This window comes from Bos indicus x Bos taurus, chromosome 14 (assembly GCF_003369695.1).
Source record: "Bos indicus x Bos taurus breed Angus x Brahman F1 hybrid chromosome 14, Bos_hybrid_MaternalHap_v2.0, whole genome shotgun sequence".
NCBI classification, from domain to species: Eukaryota; Metazoa; Chordata; class Mammalia; order Artiodactyla; family Bovidae; genus Bos; species Bos indicus x Bos taurus.
Genome location: NC_040089.1, coordinates 80,954,151 through 80,977,515, shown reverse-complemented (window position 1 = coordinate 80,977,515; position 23,365 = coordinate 80,954,151). Strand labels below are relative to the sequence as shown.

General features: G+C 40.5%; 1 protein-coding gene across 4 annotated transcripts in view; it reads right to left on the bottom strand.

The window, feature by feature from the left end:
- The window catches only part of SNX16 (sorting nexin 16), a 37,891-nt gene extending 16,097 nt beyond the window's left edge, over positions 1 to 21,794 (bottom strand). Inside the window, exons 1-5 of one of the 4 annotated variants that reach the window (XM_027561660.1) lie at positions 21,611 to 21,794; positions 19,198 to 19,445; positions 18,971 to 19,110; positions 9,099 to 9,185; positions 1,568 to 1,716 (exon numbers count right to left, since the gene is read on the bottom strand). In XM_027561660.1, coding sequence (XP_027417461.1) covers positions 1,568 to 1,716; positions 9,099 to 9,185; positions 18,971 to 19,110; positions 19,198 to 19,345 — 524 coding nt within the window. In that variant the 5' untranslated portion in view covers positions 19,346 to 19,445; positions 21,611 to 21,794. Of the gene's footprint in view, positions 1 to 1,567; positions 1,717 to 9,098; positions 9,186 to 18,970; positions 19,446 to 21,526; positions 21,582 to 21,610 lie in introns of those variants that run through there. The other 3 variants (XM_027561657.1, XM_027561658.1, XM_027561659.1) reach the window with 3 other exon arrangements.
- Positions 21,795 to 23,365: the final 1,571 nt, after the last annotated feature.

Here is a 23,365-nt window from a genome sequence, read left to right as displayed (position 1 = left end):
AAAGAGTCATCTAGGCTGGGGCTGTGGGAGCAAGGGCAGTAGTGTGAAATGCCTTTCTAGGAACAGCTTATTAAAAAAGGAACAGGTGACTGTGAAAAGTACAAGACCAATTCTGTCTGATGTAGAGAACAGGGGCAGGGAGGAATAATGAAACATAAGGTTGGAAAGACAGACATGTAGTCAGGGCCCAGAAAGGATGACTTAAATTGCCTTACAAAAGGACACTGTGGCTCCAGTGGGCTACAGAAATAGGAGTGGATGAGGAAGACAGTGGTGGAAAGGAGTGATTTAAGTGAGAGGCAACCCTTTAGACTAGAGTGGCAATGGCAGGATGGAGAAAAGCTGACAGATTTGAGTTGTATTGTATAAAGACAGGGATGTGTCCAGATGACTGGGTTTTGGGTAGACAATGAGCTGAATATTGGGGGAAAGTGAGACAATGAGCTGTGACGTCTGTTCTAGGTTTGAGGTCACACTGAGACGTCTGAAGGAGACGGCAGGGAGGCAACCGCAGCAGTGAGTCTGGGAACGGGAGGAGGGGTCCGGCCTGCAATTACCTTATTAGAGGAAAGTGAGGAGGGTGGCAGAAGTCTCACGTAGTCACTGAGCTTAGCGCACATTAGGAAGCAAGGTGTGTTTGTATAGTACGAGTGTCTTGCAATGTGAGGTGATATAAATAAAAGAAAGACTAAGGAAACAGGGTGAAGAATGCTGAAGATCGTTCCAAAAGTAGGTCTCTACACAACATGCTATTGCTGCACTGTAACTGCTCTCTGCTGTTGTTTGGTCACGAAGTTGTGTCTGAGTCTTTTGCAGCCCCACGGACTGCAGCCCGCCAGGCTCCTCTGTCCATAGATTCTCCAGGCAAGAACACTGGAGTGGGTTGCCATTTCCTCCTCCAGGGGATCTTCCTGACCCAGGGATCCAACCCCTGTCTCATATACTGGCAGGTGGATTCTTTACCACCGATGCACCTGGGAAGCTGTAAATGCTAATTTTTTTCAAAATGGTTCTAATTTATCTGATAATGTAAGTGCCAAGATTAGATACCCAGATGCAATCAGATCATATAGCAATTTTCTTGTAAATATATTCAGATACAAAAAATAAAGAAAGGATATTGATCCTTTCTCTAAAAGTTTCTGGTATTTTTACTTCACTCTCTGTATAAATTAACCTGATTTCAAGATTTTTGTATTACTTTGGAGAATTAAAAATATTGTCAAAATTATATAGTGTCATAGTTACCAAAAATCTACCAATATATTAGCTACTGTTTTATTACTAAAATACTGAACTCAAGTTTACAGCTCAGTGGATGGTTTGACTATATGGCATACAAAGTCTAACTTTGCTACACTTTTTGGAAGTGTTAATATAAATCAAACACCAAATAAGTCCTTACTGAAAAAAAGCCAAGAAAATCACAGTTACTGCTTTTAGACAGGATAAGTAATTATACTCCTACCTTATATTTTTTGTGCTTGAATAAATATGGTCCTAGATTTATTCTCTAGTTTAAACCAGTTATTGGAATGCATAAACTCTTATTCAATTTGTTACATACCAGTTAGCAATGTCCTTGTGAGCTACTAAATTCTGAAGAAACGCTTGTAATCCTAATTGCCTATCTTCTAAAAACTCCGCATTGTAATTATCTCTAAACCAGCGTTTTGGTGGAAGGGCTAATCGAAAGCCTGGAAACATCTCTTTTAACTGAAAAAGAAGAAAAAAGAAAATACAATGTTCAACTAAATCACTTGAATTCTACAAAATCTAACCTGTCGACTCTATGAAACTATTCATAAAACAAGCTTACAAAAAAAGATTTAAATTCAGATATGCTTTTTACGCCTTGACTGTTTTACTTTGATTTCTACCAGTTGCGTATGCACAGGAATTACAGGTGCTCCTTGTCCCTGCTAACACTTGGTATGGTCCATCATTTTAATGTTAGCCATCTTACTAGGTGTGTAGCAGCATTTCATTGTGGCTTTAATTTGCATACCTCTGTTGACAAATGGTGTTAAGTATCTTCTTATGTGCTTGGATCTATTCAGATCTTCTGAACCCCCTGCTTTTCACAAAACTGGGTACGTGTCTTTGGATTAAGTTGTCCGAGTTCTTTATATAGTCTAGCTACAAGGCCTTTGTCAGGTACAGGTACGATGAACATATTCTCCCAAACTATGTTTTGACTTTTCATGTTATTCTTAACAGAGTACATTTAAAAATCTTTACTGTTTCCTAACTCATCCTTTTTTTTTTTTTTCCTTTTCTGATTTATGCTGTTTTAGATACTATCTAAGAAACCTTTGCTCACTCCAGGGCTGTAAACATTTTCTTCCATGTTTTTTCCTAGACGTTCATAATTTTAACGTTTACATTTTGGCTTATAATCCATTTTGCATATTTGGCTTACATTTTACTTTCTTAGGGAGGCTTTTCCACCTTCTAAGCTGGGTGAGATTTCCCTTTATACACTCTGATTAACTGACTATATTAACATAACTGGATAACAAGGTACCTCAAAATTCAGTGGTGGAAAATAATCATTTATTAGGCCATGGACTCTTTAGGCAATTCCTAAAGGGCAGGGTGAGGATGGATTATTTCTTTCACAATGAGTTAGAACTTCAGCTGGACACCTGAGGTTGAGAAGCATCTGAAGTTCACTCCCACGTATTTATACGGGAATAGGCTGTTTGCTGCTGAGACCTTAGCTGGGGCTGTCAATCACAAGCCTGACATGGACTCTCCATGTATCGTGGACTTTCTCACCACATAGAGACTGGGTTTCAAAGAGGGAGCATCCCAAGAGAGAAAGCCAGGATGAAACTATATACTTCTTATGATCTAGCCTCATTAACACAGCATCAGTTCCACTGTCCTCTATTAGTTAGATCAGGCATAAGCTCACCCATGTTCGAGGTGGAGAGGAGACAAGATTCTACCCCTTGATGGTAAGTGGCAAGATTCCGGGAAAGCATGTGGGACTGAGAGTGCTGCTGCAGACATTTTTGGAAAACACAAGCTGCCACACATTGTCAAATCCTTCACTTATTTTTTGAATGATATTTATCATGAGGCAAATTAAGTAATGTTTACTTAATTTTGGACTCTCATTCTAAATGTTGGCTGCATACTGGAATCACCCAAGGAACTTCTGAGTAGGAACTCACACAGATTCTGAGAGGGCTCCACTGTAGAACAGCTCCCTTTTGTCTGAAGATAATTAATCAGGATTTATATTAATGACTGTGTCCTACCTCTGACATATTTGGATTTTAAGTGGTTGGGATATGGCCTGGGCATTGTAATTTTAAAAAGCTTTCCAGGGAAGTGCAAAGTACAGCTAAGACTGAGAACCATTTTACACACAGTTGCACCCCCAATGCCTAACATAATGCCTGCTACATTACAAGTAGTCAACAATCTATGTTCAATAAATGGATGAATGAAATGGAACCACGTACATTCACATTACTTAAATACAAAACAAAACATTACAGTGTAAGAAAAAACTTAGCAAAGGAGAAAAATTCACAGGGTAAAAAGCTAAATAAAAATATAAAACATTCTGTCAACATTTCTATACTAAAAATTCTGATTTGATTTCAAGATGTAAATATTTTTGGCCTTGGAGTCTGATTTTTTACTGTTTGAAAGTAATAAAAGCTGTAAGGATGAAATAAAAAGTCTTTTTTAAAAAAATTAATTTTAAGCTTTAAAATTTAAACATAACATATGTCCACATGCATGGTTAGATTTTTTTTCCCCTTAAAATATAATCCTCAGAAAAGAGTGAGTTGTTTCATAATTAGGCCTTCACAAAGTGTTTATAAGTGCTTATTCAATAACTTTATTTTGAACAAAGTACAATTTGGGAACTATACATTAGCTTGAAATAACCAATAAATGGTAGCTTTTATATTTCATTAAACTTTAATAAATTTCCTGTGAAATGACATCAAAATAGGCATTTGATATTTCTATAAAAAACCCTTTAAAAATATGACACACATGCTGTGGGATTAAGATGCAGAACTGAGCACATTCATCTAATTCTGTCTTTCTGAGTTCTGCTAATATTATAGTAAAGAGGAAAAACACTTAAAACAACATATTGGAAACTAAAAAGCACCGAGGAGAGCAGCAAAGACTCAAGAGAGCCAAGAAACCTGAGGTGTAGAAAAACTTACTCCAAGTTTGTAGTTACAGAGACCTCAAACTGCTCACAAACTGGCAGCTCAAGGCAGGAGACTGGAAAACACCTCTGGAGAGTCCGATCAACTCAACAGGAATGACTTTAAGGTCTTGAAATCAGAAGCTCTCCAGCAAAAGCCCACCTTTCCCATTATATAGTGAATCTTGAAGTCAACACAAGACTCTACCATGAGGTAAGAGATTCCAATCAGTTATTAGTACCCAACTTTTAATCATGAGCAGACAACAAAGAATTACTACACACTAGTACTAACATGGAAGACAAAGACAAATATCACAAGGAGAAAAACAAAGACAACACAAAGAGGAAAAAGTATGAATAAAAATACAATCACTAATGCAGTCAATGGATTAAGATACTACATTAAGAAATAAGAATAAGATGACCAAAAGAGAGGACATTCAGAGAAAAGATGGTCTTAGAAAGAGAAAGGAAAATTGCCTTCAAAATAGCAACAACAACAAAAAATAGTAAACGGGGAGGGAAAGATCCAGAATCATATAGAATCAGCCCAAAGGTCTGTTTTACAAGGTGACAGAGAGAACACAGAAGGGAGGAATTCATTACTAAAGCAATTCAAAAACACTTCTCTGAACTGAAAGACATGCACTGCCCACAGAGTGTCTAAGTTAATACAAGAAAAGAACCCACAAAAAGTCATCGTGTGTCCCCTTCCTCTTGAACCTCCCTCCCACCTCCCTCCCCAACCCACCCTACAGCTTGTTAGAGAGCCCTGGTTTGAGTACCCTGAGTCATACAGCAAATTCCCATTGGCTGCTCATGTTGATGGTTAGCAGAAACCAACACAATTCTGTAACGTAATTTTTCTTCAATTAAAAAATAAATTTAGAAGGTGGCAAAAAAAAAAGTTACTGTGAAATTTCAGATTAATTACACAGAGAAGATTCAAAAGACTTCTAAAGAAGAAAAAAACAGGTGACATGCAAGTGATATGGAGCAAGAACAGCTTTGGACTTCTCAAGGGCAATATGCAACACTAACAAGATAAAATAGCTTAATGTCTTCAAAATTCTGAAAGAACATTTTCCAACTTAGAATTCTATACCCAGCCCACATTTCAACCAAGTGTGAAAACAGAGTGAGCATTTAGATGTGTGGGGTCTGAAGGATACCACTTCCCATGTGGTCTTCCTCAAGAAGCCACTGAAGGGTTAGTTCTACCACGAGGAGACCATGATCCAAGAAAGAAGACACAACACAAAGGAAACAAAACCCAACAACGGAAAAAGTGAACAAACCCTAGAAAGATAGTGAAAGGCAGCTTTGTAACCGCCTGATGTCAGTCAGTTTGGGGCAGTTCAGGACAGTGTGACCTAAGAGACAGACAGTTGAAGATTACCATGAATTTCTTTTTAATGGAAGGACTGAATGCTTGGTTGAGCTTAGCCCAGATTTTCATATGAGCTCTGCTTGTCTTGACAGTGGGCTGATAATGGTTCTGCTTCCTCTCTATGTTCTGCTGGGTGGAACCAATTGAGAATAATCATTTTACCTCAGAGAATTACTCAGCTTTAAACTGCTTCTGCAAACTGGAAGTAGAAAATAGTGAGGTTTCTAGTAGAAAATAAAGAAAACCCCACTCTCACGGCCACATTTCTGCAAACTATTCATCACCAGTCTGCTCTACAACTCTGCCAGATGCCGCAACTCTGAGAACTGTGTTCCAGACCTTGCTCATGACTTTGCCCTCTGACTTTCTCAGAAGAGGCTCTTAAAAACTCCTAGAGAAGCTGAAGCCAGATTATAACCCAGTAAGTTAAAAAAAGAGGAAGAAAAAATTTCTCTTTCTAAACAGTGTTATTTTAACTAAAATGATTTTCACATTGTCAACTGGCTATTTTTTTCTCACTGCTATAGAAAAATGGAAAATGTAAACTCCTCAAAGTTAGAATCAGATCTGTATAGTTTCTATATGATACCAAATTCCTAGCACAGTGATGAACTCAAAAATTTCATGATTTAAAGATGCTAAGATTTTACTTTAACAATTATAAAAATAATAACTACCATTTAAACTGTGTGGCTGCTGCTGTCTGACACACATTTTGACTCTTGCCAGTAAAATCAGGTGATGAATGGAGCTCTTTCTGGTACCTAGAAGACTGACATATACACTTATTAATTTTAAGTGCCCAACTTAAGAGTATCAAGGAGATATTTACAAGACTTAAATTAAACTTCTATTAACATCTTTTTTCAAAACCTTAAGAGCAATCTAAATCCCAGCTTGCCTAAGGCAAGAAATATTTTGGCAATAAAGATGAATCCAGAGAGATAAAAGGAAGCAAACACTAAATAACAGTTGAGTCCTGAGGAGAACAAAAGTCATAAAGGATGAAATAGCTCTGAACTGAGACTGTCAGAAATGAGTCTGCATAAACAAAAATTATAACAATTTCATAAGAAAGCTAAGAATTCCACTGAAGTATGTGGTAACTTAATGAATCACTTTGGTATTCTTGTGTGTTTTAACTATTTAAAAAGATGAACAGAAGTAAAGAATTACAGGTTTTTAAATCAACCATGTAAAATAAAAACTCAGGTACAGAAAATAAAATTTATATATTATGTAAATATCTTAGAAATAATATTAAGTACTTTGACATGTTGCAATAAGTCATCTTAACAATACCTTAATTAAGAATAAAACAGTTTAGCATTTTATATTTTACCTTTTCATTGAAACTGAGGTTTAAGAATGGTGGAAGCTTTTTGGCATCCTAGCGGTTGCTAAGTCACATAAATGGAATTTCCCATCACCAAAAGTTTTAAGAACATACCAACTTGAGAAGTTTTGAGAGTCCAAGAAAGCAATAGGAAATACGGCAGGTGGGAAAGTAGGACCCATGAAGTTCCCTCTACTCAACATCTATCAAAAGTAGGGAGTAATCCGTGGTCCAAGGTCATCTTATTTGGCCTCTCCGAAGCATCATAAACTGCTTGCTTCTTTTGGAAAAATGCTTTTTCTCTTGGTTTCTTAAATACCAGTTACCCCTATCTGTCCTACCTGATTTTCCTCCAGCCCTGTGAACACTTCAGCTGCTGTTTCTCTACTGAAATCTTACTGCAATTTACTCAATCAGTTCCCTAGTGTTAGAAATTTAGGTTGGTTCTAAAATTTTTAACTATTTAAAACAAAATGAAAAAAGAGAAAAACAATACATAAAACATCATTAGAAGTATCCTTAGGGCTATATCCTGCCCATATCAATAATTTATTATATAGGATAAATCCCAGAAATGTAATTATCATGTCAAATTATGTATAGCTTTAGGATGTCCTCTAGGAAGACTTATATTTCTAACAATAGATATACCACTTAAAGGCTGTCAACCTGACAGGTGAAAATTAAAATAGTTTTTCTTTCTTTTCTTTAACTGTAATTTTATTTACTTATTGGTGGTGCTAGGTCTTCATGGCTGTGCAGACTCTCCTCTAGTTGCAGAGAGGCGGGGCCGCTCTCCAATGGCAGTATGTGAACCTCTTGCTGGGGCGGCCTCTCCTGTTGAGAAGCGCGGGCTCCAGGGCACACTGCCTTCAGCAGCGGCGGCTCCCGGGCTAAGGAGACAGGCTCAGCAGTTGTGGTGTACGGGTTCAACCGCTCCGTGGTGTACGGGATCCTCCCAGACCAGGGCCTGAACTCATGTCTGCTGCAATGGCAGGCGGATTCTTTACCACTGAGCCACCAGGGAAGCCCAACAGGTGAAAAATAGTGTCTTAATTTTCTTTTCATGGGGTACTTGTGATAGTAAATGGTTTCCAAATTTAGTGGTCATTTGTCTTTCTTCTGGGGATTACACTGTTCATATCAATTGCTGAATTTTCTATTTTGGGGTGCTTCTTGTTACTTATTTTTAAGGGTACTTAATGTACTGCGGTTTATTATTATTTTCTTTGTCTGTTTCACATGTGCAGTGGGCATATGTGAATTCTAGATGGACCCATGACCTTTGCCCCTGGTGAAGCCTCTGTGTTTCCTTGTTACACAGCAAAAAAGATTTTGTACATGCAATTAGGGTTACTATTGAGTTGACCTTAAGACAGGAAAACTATTTACATGAGCTTAATCTTATCACTCAAGCTCTATAAAGGTAAAGCTTCTTCCTGGCTGGTGACAAAAGAGAAAGCCAGAGATATTCTAGCACAAGAAAAACTTGACCAACTCTTGCTGACTTTAAAGATGGAAGGGTCGTGTGCAAGACCTGAAGAATAGTATCTATGGGCCAAGAACAACCTTTGGCTGACAACCAGCAAGGAAACAGGGACCTTGTCTCACAATCACAAGAAACCAAACTCTGCCAACAACGATACTGAAAGCTGATTCCCTCCCAGAGCCTCCAGATAAGAGGCCAGTCAATTTTTTGATTTTGACCTTGTTTGACCCTAAGCAGCAAACCCAGCTGAGCGCTCCAAATCTCTAAATAATGAAGAGGTGTGTTTTAAGCCACAAAGTTTGTGATAATTTGTAACACAGTAAAGAAAACTAACCACAATGTGCTAAATTTTTTTTTCATTCTTCTACAGTCGTAAGATTTTGGGGGTCTTATACACATACATCTTTTCAAAGTTATAAGATTATGTAAATAACCATATTTCTGTTGCCAATTTTAAGGTTTTCACTTTTTTAATATTAAAAGTAATTTTTTGTTTCCAAAAAAAGGAAGTTATATGTAGAGATGGGAATTCAGACTCTTAAAATTAAATGAAACAGTTGTTAGGAAATAGCAAAGATTTGACTTCACTTAAATAATTAACAAAGGAGAAAAAACAAGTAACAACAGGAGAACTCCAGGAACAGATTATAATTCCAGACTGAAAAGTTAGGTTTAGATTTATTAAAGTACTTACTTTATCATTAAGCCTAGAGAAGTCAGTGTATCTTCTAAAAACTACCCAGCTTTCTTCTGGGGTCTTCTTTACTAATATTTTATATACCTATGGAGAGAGTGAGAGACAGAGAGCTTTAAAATATATTTCTATAAATATTTTAAAATTTAAGACAAATAATTTTAAAACATTTGAAAAGGCAGATGGTAACAATTATTATGTTAAAAAATTCAGAAATTATTTAGGCCATCAAATGTTCAATCGAATGTAGGAACCAAAAGCAAAGATTTTTTTCTCAGGACTGACAAATTTGAGGCAAAATGCTTTTCTGAAACACACTAATAATAAATAAACTCATCAGCCTCTAAAATATATTTTATGCTGCTGAAGTCACTTCAGTCATGTCCAACTCTGTGTGGCCCCATAGATGGCAGCACACCAGGCTCCCCTGTCCCTGGGATTCTCCAGGCAAGAGTACTGGAGTGGGGTGCCATTGCCTTCTCCGATATTTTACGCTAATATGTTCTAAAATTAATATGAAAAGTAGCCACTATTGTCTTACACAGTCAATTTAATTTTTAAACTCAATAACTGCCAAGCAAAGTTTTCTAATAAATTAGATGTTTTAATCTTCAAGGATGAAATACAAGGTAGAAAATATCCGTATTAGATGAAAGTTTACATTTCTATAATTATGTACAATTTTCTAGGCTACTGAATAGAAAAATTTGGTTGCAGCAAGTCAATATTTTAAAAGGTACTTAAGAGAAAGCTAGATTCTATATTTTCTAAGGATAATTTTAGAGTTTATTGCGAAGAAATACTATTTACAACAGAATCTCAGAGAAACAACTCCTAGTAGTTTTTGGTACAGTGGTTTGAGCTAAGCTAAATACGTGACACACAAAATGTACTCAATAACTATCTACTGAATGAGTGAAACTCTCTTAAAAACAGTAACTTTTTTCCTTCAAGTTAAGGTGTGGAATAACTTTCAATTGTAGTTCTAGAGCTGCACTCTAGCTGCAAGTGGCTATAGAATACTTGAAATGTGACTTTGAAACATGCTGTGAGTGTAATATAGACCAGATTTCAAAGACTTAGTATGAAAAAAGATGTAACAATACTTCATTAAAAATATTATATATTGGTTACATGTTGAAATGATCATACTTTAAATATATTAAACAAAATACATTACTAAATATAATTTCATCAGTTTCTTTTTACTTTTTTTAACACTAAAAATAAGGAAATTTTAAATTACAAGTATGACTCAAAATTCTAGTGGATGATCAAGAGACAATTATTAGTTAGGGATTGTTGATCATCCTTACCATTTGATTCTTCTCCCTTTGAAGGGAGAGAATCAGCAAGGGTTAGATTGGATTCTTTAGTTTTCAAGTAAAAAGTAAATAATTTATCTTTGCAACATATAAAGGTGAGGATGGAGATTATTTAGATGCCCTGTAAAGTATCCAGAAAGTCCTGATGTAAAATAGTCATGCAGGGAATGAAAAGTAAATTTTCTTCTTTAGTTCAGTTCAGTTCAGTCGCTCAGTCGTGTCCGACTCTTTGCGACCCCATGAATTACAGCACGCCAGGCCTCCCTGTCCATCACCAACTCCCGGAATTCACTCAAACTCATGTCCATCGAGTCAGTGATGTCATCCAGCCATCTCATCCTCTGTCGTCCCCTTCTCCTCCTGCCCCCAGTCCCTCCCAGCATCAGAGTCTTTTCCAATGAGTCAACTCTTGGCATCAGGTGGCCAAAGTACTGGAGTTTCAGCTTTAGCATCATTCCTTCCAAAGAAATCCCAGGGCTGATCTCCTTCAGAATGGACTGGTTGGATCTCCTTGCAGTCCAAGGGGACTCTCAAGAGTCTTCTCCAACACCACAGTTCAAAAGCATCAATTCTTTGGCGCTCAGCCTTCTTCACACTCCAACTCTCACATCCATACATGACCACAGGAAAAACCATAGCCTTGACTAGACAGACCTTTGTTGGCAAAGTAATGTCTCTACTTTTGAATATGCTATCTAGGTTGGACATAACTTTCCTTCCAAGGAGTAAGCATCTTTTAATTTCATGGCTGCAGTCACCATCTGCAGTGATTTTGGAGCCCCAGAATATAAAGTCTGACACTGTTTCCACTGTTTCCCCACATATTTCCCATGAAGTGATGGGACCAGATGCCATGATCTTCGTTTTCTGAATGTTGAGCTTTAAGCCAACTTTTTCACTCTCCACTTTCATCAAGAGGCTTTTTAGTTCCTCTTCACTTTCTGCCATAAGGGTGGTGTCATCTGTATATCTGAGGTTATTGATATTTTTCCTGGCAATCTTGATTCCAGCTTGTGTTTCTTCCAGCCCAGCATTTCTCATGATGTACTCGGCATATAAGTTAAGTAAGCAGGGTGATAATATACAGCCTGGACATACTCCTTTTCCTATTTGGAACCAGTCTGTTGTTCCATGTCCAGTTCTAACTGTTGCTTCCTGACCTGCATAGAGGTTTCTCAAGAGGCAGGTCAGGTGGTCTGGTATTCCCATCTCTTTCAGAATTTCCCACAGTTTATTGTGATCCACACAGTCAAAGGCTTTGGCATAGTCAATAAAGCAGAAATAGATGTTTTTCTGGAACTCTCTTGCTTTTTCCATGATCCAGCAGATGCTGGCAATTTGATCTCTGGTTCCTCTGCCTTTTCTAAAACCAGCTTGAACATCTGGAAGTTCATGGTTCATGTATTGCTGAAGCCTGGCTTGGAGAATTTTGAGCATTACTTTACTAGCATGTGAGATGAGTGCAATTGTGCAGTAGTTTGAGCATTCTTTGGCATTGCCTTTCTTTGGGATTGGAATGAAAACTGACCTTTTCCAGTCCCGTGGCCACTGCTGAGTTTTCCAAATTTGCTGGCATATTGAGTGCAGCACTTTCACAGCATCATCTTTCAGGATTTGGAATAGCTCAACTGGAATTCCATCACCTCCACTAGCTTTGTTCGTAGTGATGCTTTCTAAGGCCCACTTGACTTCACATTCCAGGGTGTCTGGCTCTAGGTCAGTGATCCCATCATTGTGATTATCTTGGTCGTGAAGATCTTTTTTGTACAGTTCTGTGTATTCTTGCCACCTCTCTTCATATCTTCTGCTTTTGTTAGGTCCATACCATTTTTGTCCTTTATCGAGCCCATCTTTGCATGTAATGTTCCATTGGTATCTCTAATTTTCTTGAAGAGATCCCTAGTCTTTCCCATTCTGTTGTTTTCCTCTATTTCTTTGCATTGATCGCTGAGGAAGGCTTTCTTATCTTTTCTTGCTATTCTTTGGAACTCTACATTCAGATGCTTATGTCTTTCCTTTTGTCCTTTGCTTTTTGCTTCTCTTCTTTTCACAGCTATTTGTAAGGCCTCCCCAGACAGCCATTTTGCTTTTTTGCATTTCTTTTCCATGGGGATGGTCTTGATCCCTGTCTCCTGTACCATGTCATGAACCTCAGTCCATAGTTCATCAGGCACTCTATCTATCAGATCTAGGCCCTTAAAGCTATTTCTCACTTCCACTGTATAATCATAAGGGATTTGGTTTAGGTTATACCTGAATGGTCTAGTGGTTTTCCCTACTTTCTTCAATTTCAGTCTGAATTTGGTAATAAGGAGTTCATGATCTGAGCCACAGTCAGCTCCTGGTCTTGTTTTTGTTGACTGTATAGAGCTTCTCCATCTTTGGCTGCAAAGAATATAATCAATCTGATTTTGGTGTTGACCATCTGGTGATGATCATGTGTAGAGTCTTCTCTTGTGTTGTTGGAAGAGGGTGTTTGCTATGACCAGCGCATTTTCTTGGCAAAACTCTATTAGTCTTTGTCCTGCTTCATTCCGTATTCGAAGGCCAAATTTGCCTGTTACTCCAGGTGTTTCTTGACTTCCTACTTTTGCATTCCAATCCCCTATAATGAAAAGGACATCTTTTTGGGGTGTTAGTTCGAAAAGGTCTTGTAGGTCTTCATAGAACTGTTCAACTTCAGCTTCTTCAGCGTTACTCGTTGGGGCACAGACTTGGATTACTGTGATATTGAATGGTTTGCCTTGGAAACAAACAGAGATCATTCTGTTGTTTTTGAAATTGCATCCAAGTACTGCATTTTGGACTCTTTTGTTGACCATGATGGCTACTCCATTTCTTCTGCAGGATTCCTGCCCACAGTAGTAGATATAATGGTCATCTGAGTTAAATTCACCCATTCCAGTCCATTTTAGTTCACTGATTCCTAGAATGTCGACATTCACCCTTGCCATCTCTTGTTTGACCACTTCCAATTTGCCTTGATTCGTGGACCTGATATTCCAGGTTGAGCAATATTCCAAATATGCAATATTGCTCTTATAGCATTGGACCTTGCTTCTATCACCAGTCATATCCACAGCTGGGTATTCTTTTTGCTTTGGCTCCACCCCTTCATTCTTTCTGGAGTTATTTCTCCACTGATCTCCAGTAGCATATTGGGCACCTACTGACCTGGGGAGTTCCTCTTTCAGTACCCTATCATTTTGCCTTTTCATACTGTTCACGGGGTTCTCAAGGCAAGAATACTGAAGTGGTTTGCCATTCCCTTCTCCAGTGGACCACATTCTGTCAGATCTCTCCACCATGACCCCACGCCCGAGACCAGGGGTGGCGGCCAGGAGGACCAACCCCACGTCTAAGGAGCGGTGGCTGCGCGGGTGCAGGAGGGCCTAGAGGAGCTATCCCACGTTGAAGGTCAGGAAGGGCAGCGGTGAGGAGATACCCCTCGTCCAAGGTAAGGAGCAATGGCTGTGCTTTGCTGGAGCAGCTGTGAAAAGATACCCCACGCCCAAGGCAAGAGAAACCCAAGTTAGATCATAGGTGTTGCAAGAGGGCATCAGAGGGCAGACACACTGAAACCATACTCACAGAAAACTAGTCAATATTCTTTTTAGAAGTTACTAATTCAAAAAGGGATAAACTGACTTTAATACTTTTGACTGTGAATAACTGATGCATGATAAAAGTCAACTTCATATGATAATTACTTCAACTGTACACAAAACACATTGACTTTATTTTTTCTGTTTTAAAAAAAATGAGCCTTTTCTAACTGCTACCCTTCACAGTGGTCTCTAAACACTCCTTTTTTCTCTAGGAAAAACACAGGATAGATTTTTGCTTTATTTGTCCTAGAAAGCTCTCCTATCTACTTGTTTAAGTGGTACTTCAATGAAAACTATGTACAATACTGATCATTGCTTCCTCTAAATTCTAATAGCAGTTATTGTCTCTACCCTTTATTTGAAACTTAGTGTATACTACACTTTGTACTCTTGTTTTATGTAGCCTGTGCTTTAAGTAAACAAATGTAGACACATACACTAATCATAAAATATATACAGAAAAGCACAAAAACTTCAGTATACCACTTAATGGATTCTCACAGAGTAAACACACCATGTACCGAGTAAAAGAGGAAGAAACAAAACATTACCAAAGAAGTCCATGCTGTGACTCTTTCTGGAACCTGCTCACCACCCCTCCCTACTTTTTGTTTTTAATCACTTTTCAAAGACGTGACACTCTCTCTATATATAAGACCTTGCCAGTTTTTCCTAAACTTTCTTCAGTTAAGAGATCAATTCAAAGAAATATACCAAGGTGAAATTATTTGACAAATCTAACACTCTCAAGCTTGTAACTCTAGCTTAGACCTCTCCCCTAAAGTGAACACTGAATATATGACTAAAAAGTCTGTTGATGAATGTGAAAGAGGAGAGTGAAAAAGTTGGCTTAAAGCTCAACATTCAGAAAACGAAGATCATGGCATCTGGTCCCATCACTTCATGGCAAACAGATGGGGAAACAGTGGAAACAGTGTCAGACTTTATTTTTGGGGGGGCTCCAAAATCACTGCAGATGGTGACTGCAGCCATGAAATTAAAAGACGCTTACTCCTTGGAAGGAAAGTTATGTCCAACCTAGATAGCATATTCAAAAGCAGAGACATTACTTTGCCAACAAAGGTCTGTCTAGTCAAGGCTATGGTTTTTCCAGTGGTCATGTATGGATGTGAGAGTTGGACTGTGAAGAAAGCTGAGTGCCAAAGAATTGATGCTTTTGAACTGTGGTGTTGGAGAAGACTCTTGAGAGTCCCTTGGACTGCAAGGAGATTCAATCAGTCTATTCTAAAGGAAATCGGTCCTGGGATTTCTTTGGAAGGAATGATGCTAAAGCTGAAACTCCAGTACTTTGGCCACTTCATGCGAAGAGTTGACTCATTGGAAAAGACTCTGATGCTGGGAGGGATTGGGGGCAGGAGGAGAAGGGGACGACAGAGGATGAGATGGCTGGATGCCATCACCAACTCGATGGACGTGAGTTTGAGTGAACTCCAGGAGTTGGTGATGGACAGGGAGGCCTGGCGTGCTGTAATTCATGGGGTCGCAAAGAGTCGGACTTGACTGAGCAACTGAACTGAATATATATATATATAGAGAGAGATAAAATATATATACATGTGTACACCCTCATATATACACACACATAACTGACATCTCCACTTGATGTCTAACAAATGTTTCAAACCTAGCATGTGCAAAAACAAATTCTGGTCTTTCCCTCAAAATCTGCCATTTCATTAAATGGCAACTCTACTTTTCACATTGTTTAGGTGAGAAGCGTTGGGATCATTTTTGCTTTCTCCATCTCCCCCATCCAAAGGCTCTCTCTTCAAGACATCTCCAGAATCTGACAATTTCTCAGGCCCCCTTCCCTCACCTGGTGCACACCACCATATGTCCCATGGATTACTGCAAGAACCTAACCGCCTCCTGCCTTCCTTTTTCTCCCACAAAATCTAGTCTCAATTCAGCAGCCAGAAGGAGCTTTTAAAAAGCTTAAGTCAGATCATCTGATTTTCCCTTTTAAAATCTTTTTGAGATTCCCAGCTCAAAATGGGGGAAACTCTAAAGGCCTTATAAAGGCTTCTGTGCTCTATTTGAACTGGGGGTCACACTCCCTTGCTGTTACCTCAGTTCCTACATCTCTCCCCACTGATTATCCTGCTGTTAGCCATGAGGGTCTCGGCAGTTACACCACCTGTCTGGGAAGCCCCTTCCCTCCCCTTTCAACGTCCTGGGTATTGTCATGGCTCATTTTCTCTTCAGTTCAGTGGCTCAGTCGTGTCCGACTCTTTGCGACCCCATGGGACTGCAGCATGCCAGGCCTCCCTGTCTGTCCCTGTCATTTTCTCCTAGTGCTACATCTTTCCTGTGAGGCCATGACTGGCAGTGCCACTTAAACTGCAACTCTGGTTTCAAGAAACTATTTCTTTCCCCCTTTTGATTCTTCTGTATAGCACTTATCACCATGTGACAAACTAATATTAAGAATAAAATTGCTTATCTATCTTTCATATGTTCAGTTGAGCTCCTGTACCACTATTACCTGGAAGAGGGCTTGGCACATAACTCGTACTCCAAAAACGCTAAATTAATAAATAGGTGAATATGATTGATTTTATATGTGTCATTTATTTCTTCCTCTGTATTGTCTTGAAAGACTTTATATACAAACTTTTCACAATATTACCTCAGTGAATGCTTATTCTTGCATAGAGAAGGTAGGTCACCGTACAGAAATGAGCTACCGATTTATTATAATGTCCAAAAATCACTCACAAAAAAGTCAGATCCATGCCGATTTGCCATCCATATCATGTCTTATAATATTTTAACTCTAAAAACTGCCTCTTTATAATTTCAATATTCTTTTTCCTAGAAGATCCTTCCATACTGTCATTAACTATACAACATGAAATATTGAAGTAAATATGAAATCATTACTTCCAGAAAATCCAAGAGAAAGAAGAAACAGTTTCAAAGAACAAGCTTATACATGGATTTAACAAGGTCATTGGATATATAAATACGTAATATATAATGAGGACAAAATAGATTAAACTAGCAATGAAGAAACAGAAACATTAAAAGATGTAGAGAATATCAAACAATATCCATACCCAGTAATCAACCTTAGCAAAAGAGGTTAAGATTTCTGCCCTGAAAACTATTATTTAAAATATTATTTAATAACTTATTAAAATATTATTTAAAATTATTTAAAATTAATTAAGTATTATTTAAATAAGTTAAAGACTTACTGACATGGTTTAGGTTCATAGATTCAGACTCGGTACTATAAATACGTCAGTTCTCTCTAGATAGATTTAATACAATCTCAGTGCAAAGGGCCAAAACAACCCTGAAGAGGAACAGCAAAGCTACAGTACTTAGCTACCAGATGGTAGTATTGACTACCATCGGGCCTTAGTAATTAAGACAGGGTGAAACCAGTAAAGAAGGGAGAAATAGAACACAGAATCAGACCCATACATTTATGGTCACCTGATTGTGACATAGGCAACAAAGCAAATGCAAAGGAGATAGAGTTGTCTTTTCAATAAAAACCTGATTTTAGGGAGAAAAAAATGTGTCTTGACTCTTACTTCATACCATGGACAAAAATCAATTCCAGACAGTTTATAGCTCTAACTATGAAAGGTCCAACAATAAAGCTCTTAGAAGAAAACATAGGACAACATACTTGTAGGAAGGAGGCAGATTTTAAAAAGGGCTAACTGTAAAAAAAAATTTAATGTGCTGGACTATATTAAAACTAAGAACTCTTGATTATCAAATGAACCATTAAGGAAGGCAAATCACAGAGTGAGAGATGATAGTCACAACACATGTTCTGAAAAAGGACTTATGTACAAAATGCACAAGAAACTATAAATCAAAGTAGAAAAGACCTCCCAAAAGAAAAATGAACAAAAGTCTTGAACAGACATTTCAGAAAAGAGAATACTCAAATGGGCAAAAAAAAAAAAAAAAAAAAGTCTTAAAGGCAAATTAAAACCACAATGTATCATTCTACTCACTAGAAAAACTAAAATGAAAAAAAAATACTACATGTTGGAAAGGTGTGGAATAACTAGAATTCTGAAGGTGGGAGGAGAAGGGGACGTCAGAGGATGAAATGGTTGGATGGCATCACAGACTCAATGGACATCAGTCTGAGTAAGCTCCAGGAGTTGGTGATGGAGGGAAGCTTGGCGTGCTGCGGTCCATGGGGTCACAGAGGACACGACTGAGTGACTGAACTGAACTGGGAAGATGTGGAATAACTAGAATTCTCATACACTGCTTAAAGGAGTATAACTTAGTATGGCCGCTCTGGTACAATGTTCATCAGTATCTTCTAAATCTGGGCAGATGATCCAGATACTTTATTCTTAGGACTTTAACAGAAGTGAGTACATGTGTTTACTGAGGGACAAGTACTAACAGGTTTGCAGCAGTATCTGTAAAAGTCCCAAACTGGAAATGATTAAAATGCCCTTCAGCAGTAGGACGGATAAGCTGTAGTATATTCACAAAAAGGAGTAACATCAGTAATAAAAGTGAGCTGCCTACAATTAGATGCAAGATCAAGGACGAATCTTACAAACGTATGCTGAAGAGACCATATCCAAGAGTAAATACTCCATAATTCCACTAACATGAAGTACAGAAACAGGCAAAATTAACCTAGGCCATCAGGAGAGTGGGTATTGACTGACAGAGCATGAGGGGAGGCCTTCATGATGTAATGGTCTGTTCTTGATTTGTGTGCTGGTTTCACAACTGTGTCTGGTTTGCAAAAATTCATTCAAGTAAAGCAAAAGTATACCAACAGCATGCCAACTTAAGGGGTATAAACCAACTAACTTTTATGTTCAAGAAATTACAAGTATAGGCTAACATCATTCAACACAAGTTTAGAGTACCGGTTAATAAATCTTTCATCTAATGATGGATAGCAGAAGTCAATACTCACAGTAAATTTAGCTCTTTCTTCCATCACCTCATAACCCAGGATAATAGGTGTAGAAGGTCTATCTTCAATATTCACTGTTTCAGGACTTTGTTCTTCACTTTCTCTTGGTCTAGCAGAATACTCAATGGAAGAATCTGCACCTGTAAATTTAGTCCTAATGAGGGGACTGCTACAGACAGATGAAGTGCTTTCCATTTGGTCAGATACCCTGGTCTGTTTAAAATTACCCATATTTGAGTCTTCTAACTGGCCTTTGGAAGAATTTGAGCTTGTTGAGATACTCCCAAAAGAAGAACTTCTTTGGTTTCTGGTGGTTGCAAAACTGGAAGCAGAGTTCCCTAGGGGCATAGGAACTGGAACATAAGGAGTTGCCATCTTCTTTTGGCTTTTGTAACAAACTTGCACACTTCTGAGTCCGAACAATTAGAGAACAAGTAATAAGCAATGCATTATTTTCTTCGTAGGAATTCACTCTCTAAAAATGAGAGGAACACATGAAAGATTAGTATTTGATCAGGAGCATTATCCAAAAGAAAACAAAATGCTCATATCCATTTCTTTTAATTTTGTGACACTGTATTATTTTGTTTAGAAAGAAAACACACCCTAAACTTCTTTCTTTAATCCACAAATATCACCTCTAAGAACTCCTGTTTGCAAGATGAGGAGAGCAGAAGTATTCTACACTCTTTTTCTTGATCCTAATATTACATGTTATCCTTTTTCCCTCTCTTTCTTCGTGATGGATTGCTGTAAGGGTCATTGTAACCTGACGTCATGGACATAAAGGAGTTGAAAAGAGGAAAAGTGATAAAGATGGTCCTGAAACTTTATTCTCTTTATTATGATCCTGACACTACTAAATATCGTACAGGCAGTGGAGGGTAAAGGGAAGGAAAGAAAGGGAGAAAAATTATTTATACTTCCTTCCGATTTAACTAGGGAAACTAAAAAATTACCCAGAGTAATGACAGTCAACCAGAAGCTTAGACAGCTTGTAAGGTAAATAATAAACAGTTCTTAAAGTAACAGTTCATTAAAACCAGGATCAAACGGATTTGGGGGGAGGGGAAACTTGGTCACATTAAATTAATCAAATAAACTGCTGCTGCTGCTGCTGCTAAGTCGCTTCAGTCGTGTCCGACTCTGTGCGACCCCATAGACGGAAGCCCACTAGGCTCCCCTGTCCCTGGGATTCTCCAGCCAAGAATACTGGAGTGGGTTGCCATTTCCTTCTCCAATGCATGAAAGTGAAAAGTGAAAGTGAAGTCGCTCAGTCGTGTCCGACCCTCAGCGACCCCATGGACTGCAGCCTACCAGGCTCCTCCGTCCACGGGATTTTCCAGGCAAGAGTACTGGAGTGGGGTGCCATTGCCTTCTCCAAAATAAACCGCAATGAACGTTAAACATATCAAACAAGATTAAACGATTACAAGTTTAAACGTTCTTCGTAGTTTCCAGACCATCCCTAATTCCGCTACACCATAAAATGCAGGTACTGAACAAATGTTCAAAACCCATACTTCATAAGCTCTGCTGTCAAAAGGAGGAGTTTATCTTGTCTCATAATTTCACAATGATACAGGAAAAAAGGTTTCCCATAGGCTGCGAAATGGCAGTAAATTACAGATCCGGGAAATGGCACATAACAACGGGTCTACCTATCCAACTACGTCTACGCAACTCTACTGGTGAGAAAGGTAAAGAGACAAGCCGCTCAGAGTCCGAGAGACGCGCAGACATTTCTAACCCAGCACGTGGCTCTGGGCACCCTTCCCCATCATCAGGCACTCGGGAAGCCCGAGCTGCTGATTCACCGCTCCTCGGTTCCGCCCGACGGCTTCCCCCCAAAGAAGTAAATAACTGCCTGAACTCTCAGCCTCCTGACGGCCGGCGGGGTCGCCCTGCCCTCGGCCACTCGACCACCTGAGGCCTCAGGGCCAGGGAACACCGGACCCGCACAGCCTCTGAGCTCGCGAGGCCCTCAGCGCTGCCCGGCGGGAAGACAGCAAGCGGGACTCGCGCCGCGGCCTCGACCTGCTCTGAGAAGAACCTCTCGGTCCTCTGGAGGACCACGGGCAGGTGAGGTGGCCAGAGCAGCTCGGCGAGCGAGACAGGTCGCGCATGCTGGCAGCGCAGAGCCGGGACTACCCAGGACGGTCTGGTCCGGTCTGAGCAGGCCAGGGCCCCTCGGCTCGGGAAGGCGAGCCCCCGCTCCCGGACTCCCGGGGGCCCCAAGACGCCCCCGCCTCCGCCCCGGCGCGCGGCAGAGCCGGCGGCCGCCCGGGCTCTGTCGCACTCCCGGCCCTCCGTGGGAGTTCCCCCCGCCCGCCACTGGGGCGCAGGTGTCAGCTGCCGCGCGCTCCCCACCTCAGCGCGCCCCCTACCTCAGCGCGCTCCCTACCTACCTCAGCGCGCTCCCCACCTACCTCAACCCGCTCCCCACCTCAGCGCGCTCCGTACCTCACCGCGCTCCCTACCTACCTCAACCCGCTCCCCACCTCAGCGCGCTCCGTACCTCACCGCGCTCCCCACCTCAGCGCGCTTCCTACCTACCTCAGCCCGCTCCCCACCTATGCGCGCTCCGTACCTCAGCGCGATCCCCTCCTCAGCCCGCTCCTACCTCAGCCCGCTCCCTACCTCAGCCCGCTCGGGCGCGCTGCCCCGGGAGGGTTAACTCCGACCCTGCCTCACCGCAGCTTTCCGTCTCCACCCACAGCGCCCGGAGAACTCACGTGACCCCTTCCAAAAAACAGTGGCTCCTCGCCCGCCCCTGCGCGGGCCGCGGGCCCAGGGTCCTCGCCAGGAGGAGGGAGGGGCTGGGCTGCCGCCGCTCCCGGAAATGACGTCACGCGGAGGGCGCCCGCCTCAGGGGCGTGAGTTGTGGTCTCAGGGGTCCTCGGCGCCTGGGTCGAGCCTAGTTTTGTGGTAAGGATTTTACCTTCTTTCCCATAGCTTTATTTTTATCAGTTAACTTTTGAGAAATGGAGGCTACGGTCCCTGGTTTGAACGACAGGTGATGAGAAGACTACAATTCCCGGGAGCAACTGCGGCCAATGTGGGCCGGGGCTCGCTTTGCGTCATGGGACTCGTAGTCATCCCCTGCGGGGCTGGTTCTACCGGGTTACAGGCTGTTTTCCAAAAGGAGCCGCGTTTCAGGGGAGGACAGCTGATTCTAACAGGGGGGCGCAGGATGCTTCACTACAGCCTGTTCCTCGTCCTACTGTTCCTCACTATTCCTCCAAGGAGGAGGAGTAATTCCTCCAAGGAGGAGGAGTAATTTCAGAGAACTCCTGAAGTTGTTCAGTGTGGCGGTGTTTTGTTTTTTTTTTTTTAATTTTATTTATTTTTTATTATCTCGAGAGAAATTTTGAATCAAATAATATAGTATTAGGCTTGTTAGGGGCTTCCTTGGTGTCTTAGATGGTAAAGAACATGCCTGTGGGGAGACCCTGGTTCCATTCCTGGGTCTCGTGGAGGAGGCCATGACAACCCACTCCAGTGTTCTTCTTCCCATGGACAGAGGAGGTTGGTGGGCTACAGTCCATGGAGTCGCAAAGAGTTGGCAGGACTGAAACAACTTAGCACACAGGCTTGTTAGACGTGCATGTCTAAAGACCTGAAGATTATCAGAAAAATGGTTCTTTGATCAGATCAGATCAGATCAGTCGCTCAGTCGTGTTCGACTCTTTGCGACCCCATGAATCGCAGCAGGCCAGGCCTCCCTGTCCATCACCAACTCCCGGAGTTCACCCAGACTCACGTCCATCGAGTCAGCGATGCCATCCAGCCATCTCATCCTCTGTCGTCCCCTTCTCCTCCTGCCCCCAATCCCTCCCAGCATCAGAGTCTTTTCCAATGAGTCAACTCTTCACATGAGGTGGCCAAAGTACTGGAGTTTCAGCTTTAGCATCATTCCTTCCAAAGAAATCCCAGGGCTGATCTCCTTCAGAATGGACTGGTTGGATCTCCTTGCAGTCCAAGGGGACTCTCAAGAGTCTTCTCCAACACCACAGTTCAAAAGCATCAATTCTTTGGTGCTCAGCCTTCTTCACAGTCCAACTCTCACATCCATACATGACCACAGGAAAAACCATAGCCTTGACTAGACGAACTTTTGTTGGCAAAATGATGTCTCTGCTTTTGAATATGCTATCTAGGTTGGACATAACTTTCCTTCCAAGGAGAAAGCGTCTTTTAATTTCATGGCTGCAGTCACCATCTGTAGTGATTTCGGAGCCCAGAAAACTAAAGTCTGACACTGTTTTCCACTGTTTCCCCATCTATTTGCCATGAAGTGGTGGGACCGGATGCCATGATCTTCATTTTCTGAATGTTGAGCTTTAAGCCAACTTTTTCACTCTCTTCTTTCACTTTCATCAAGAGGCTTTTGAG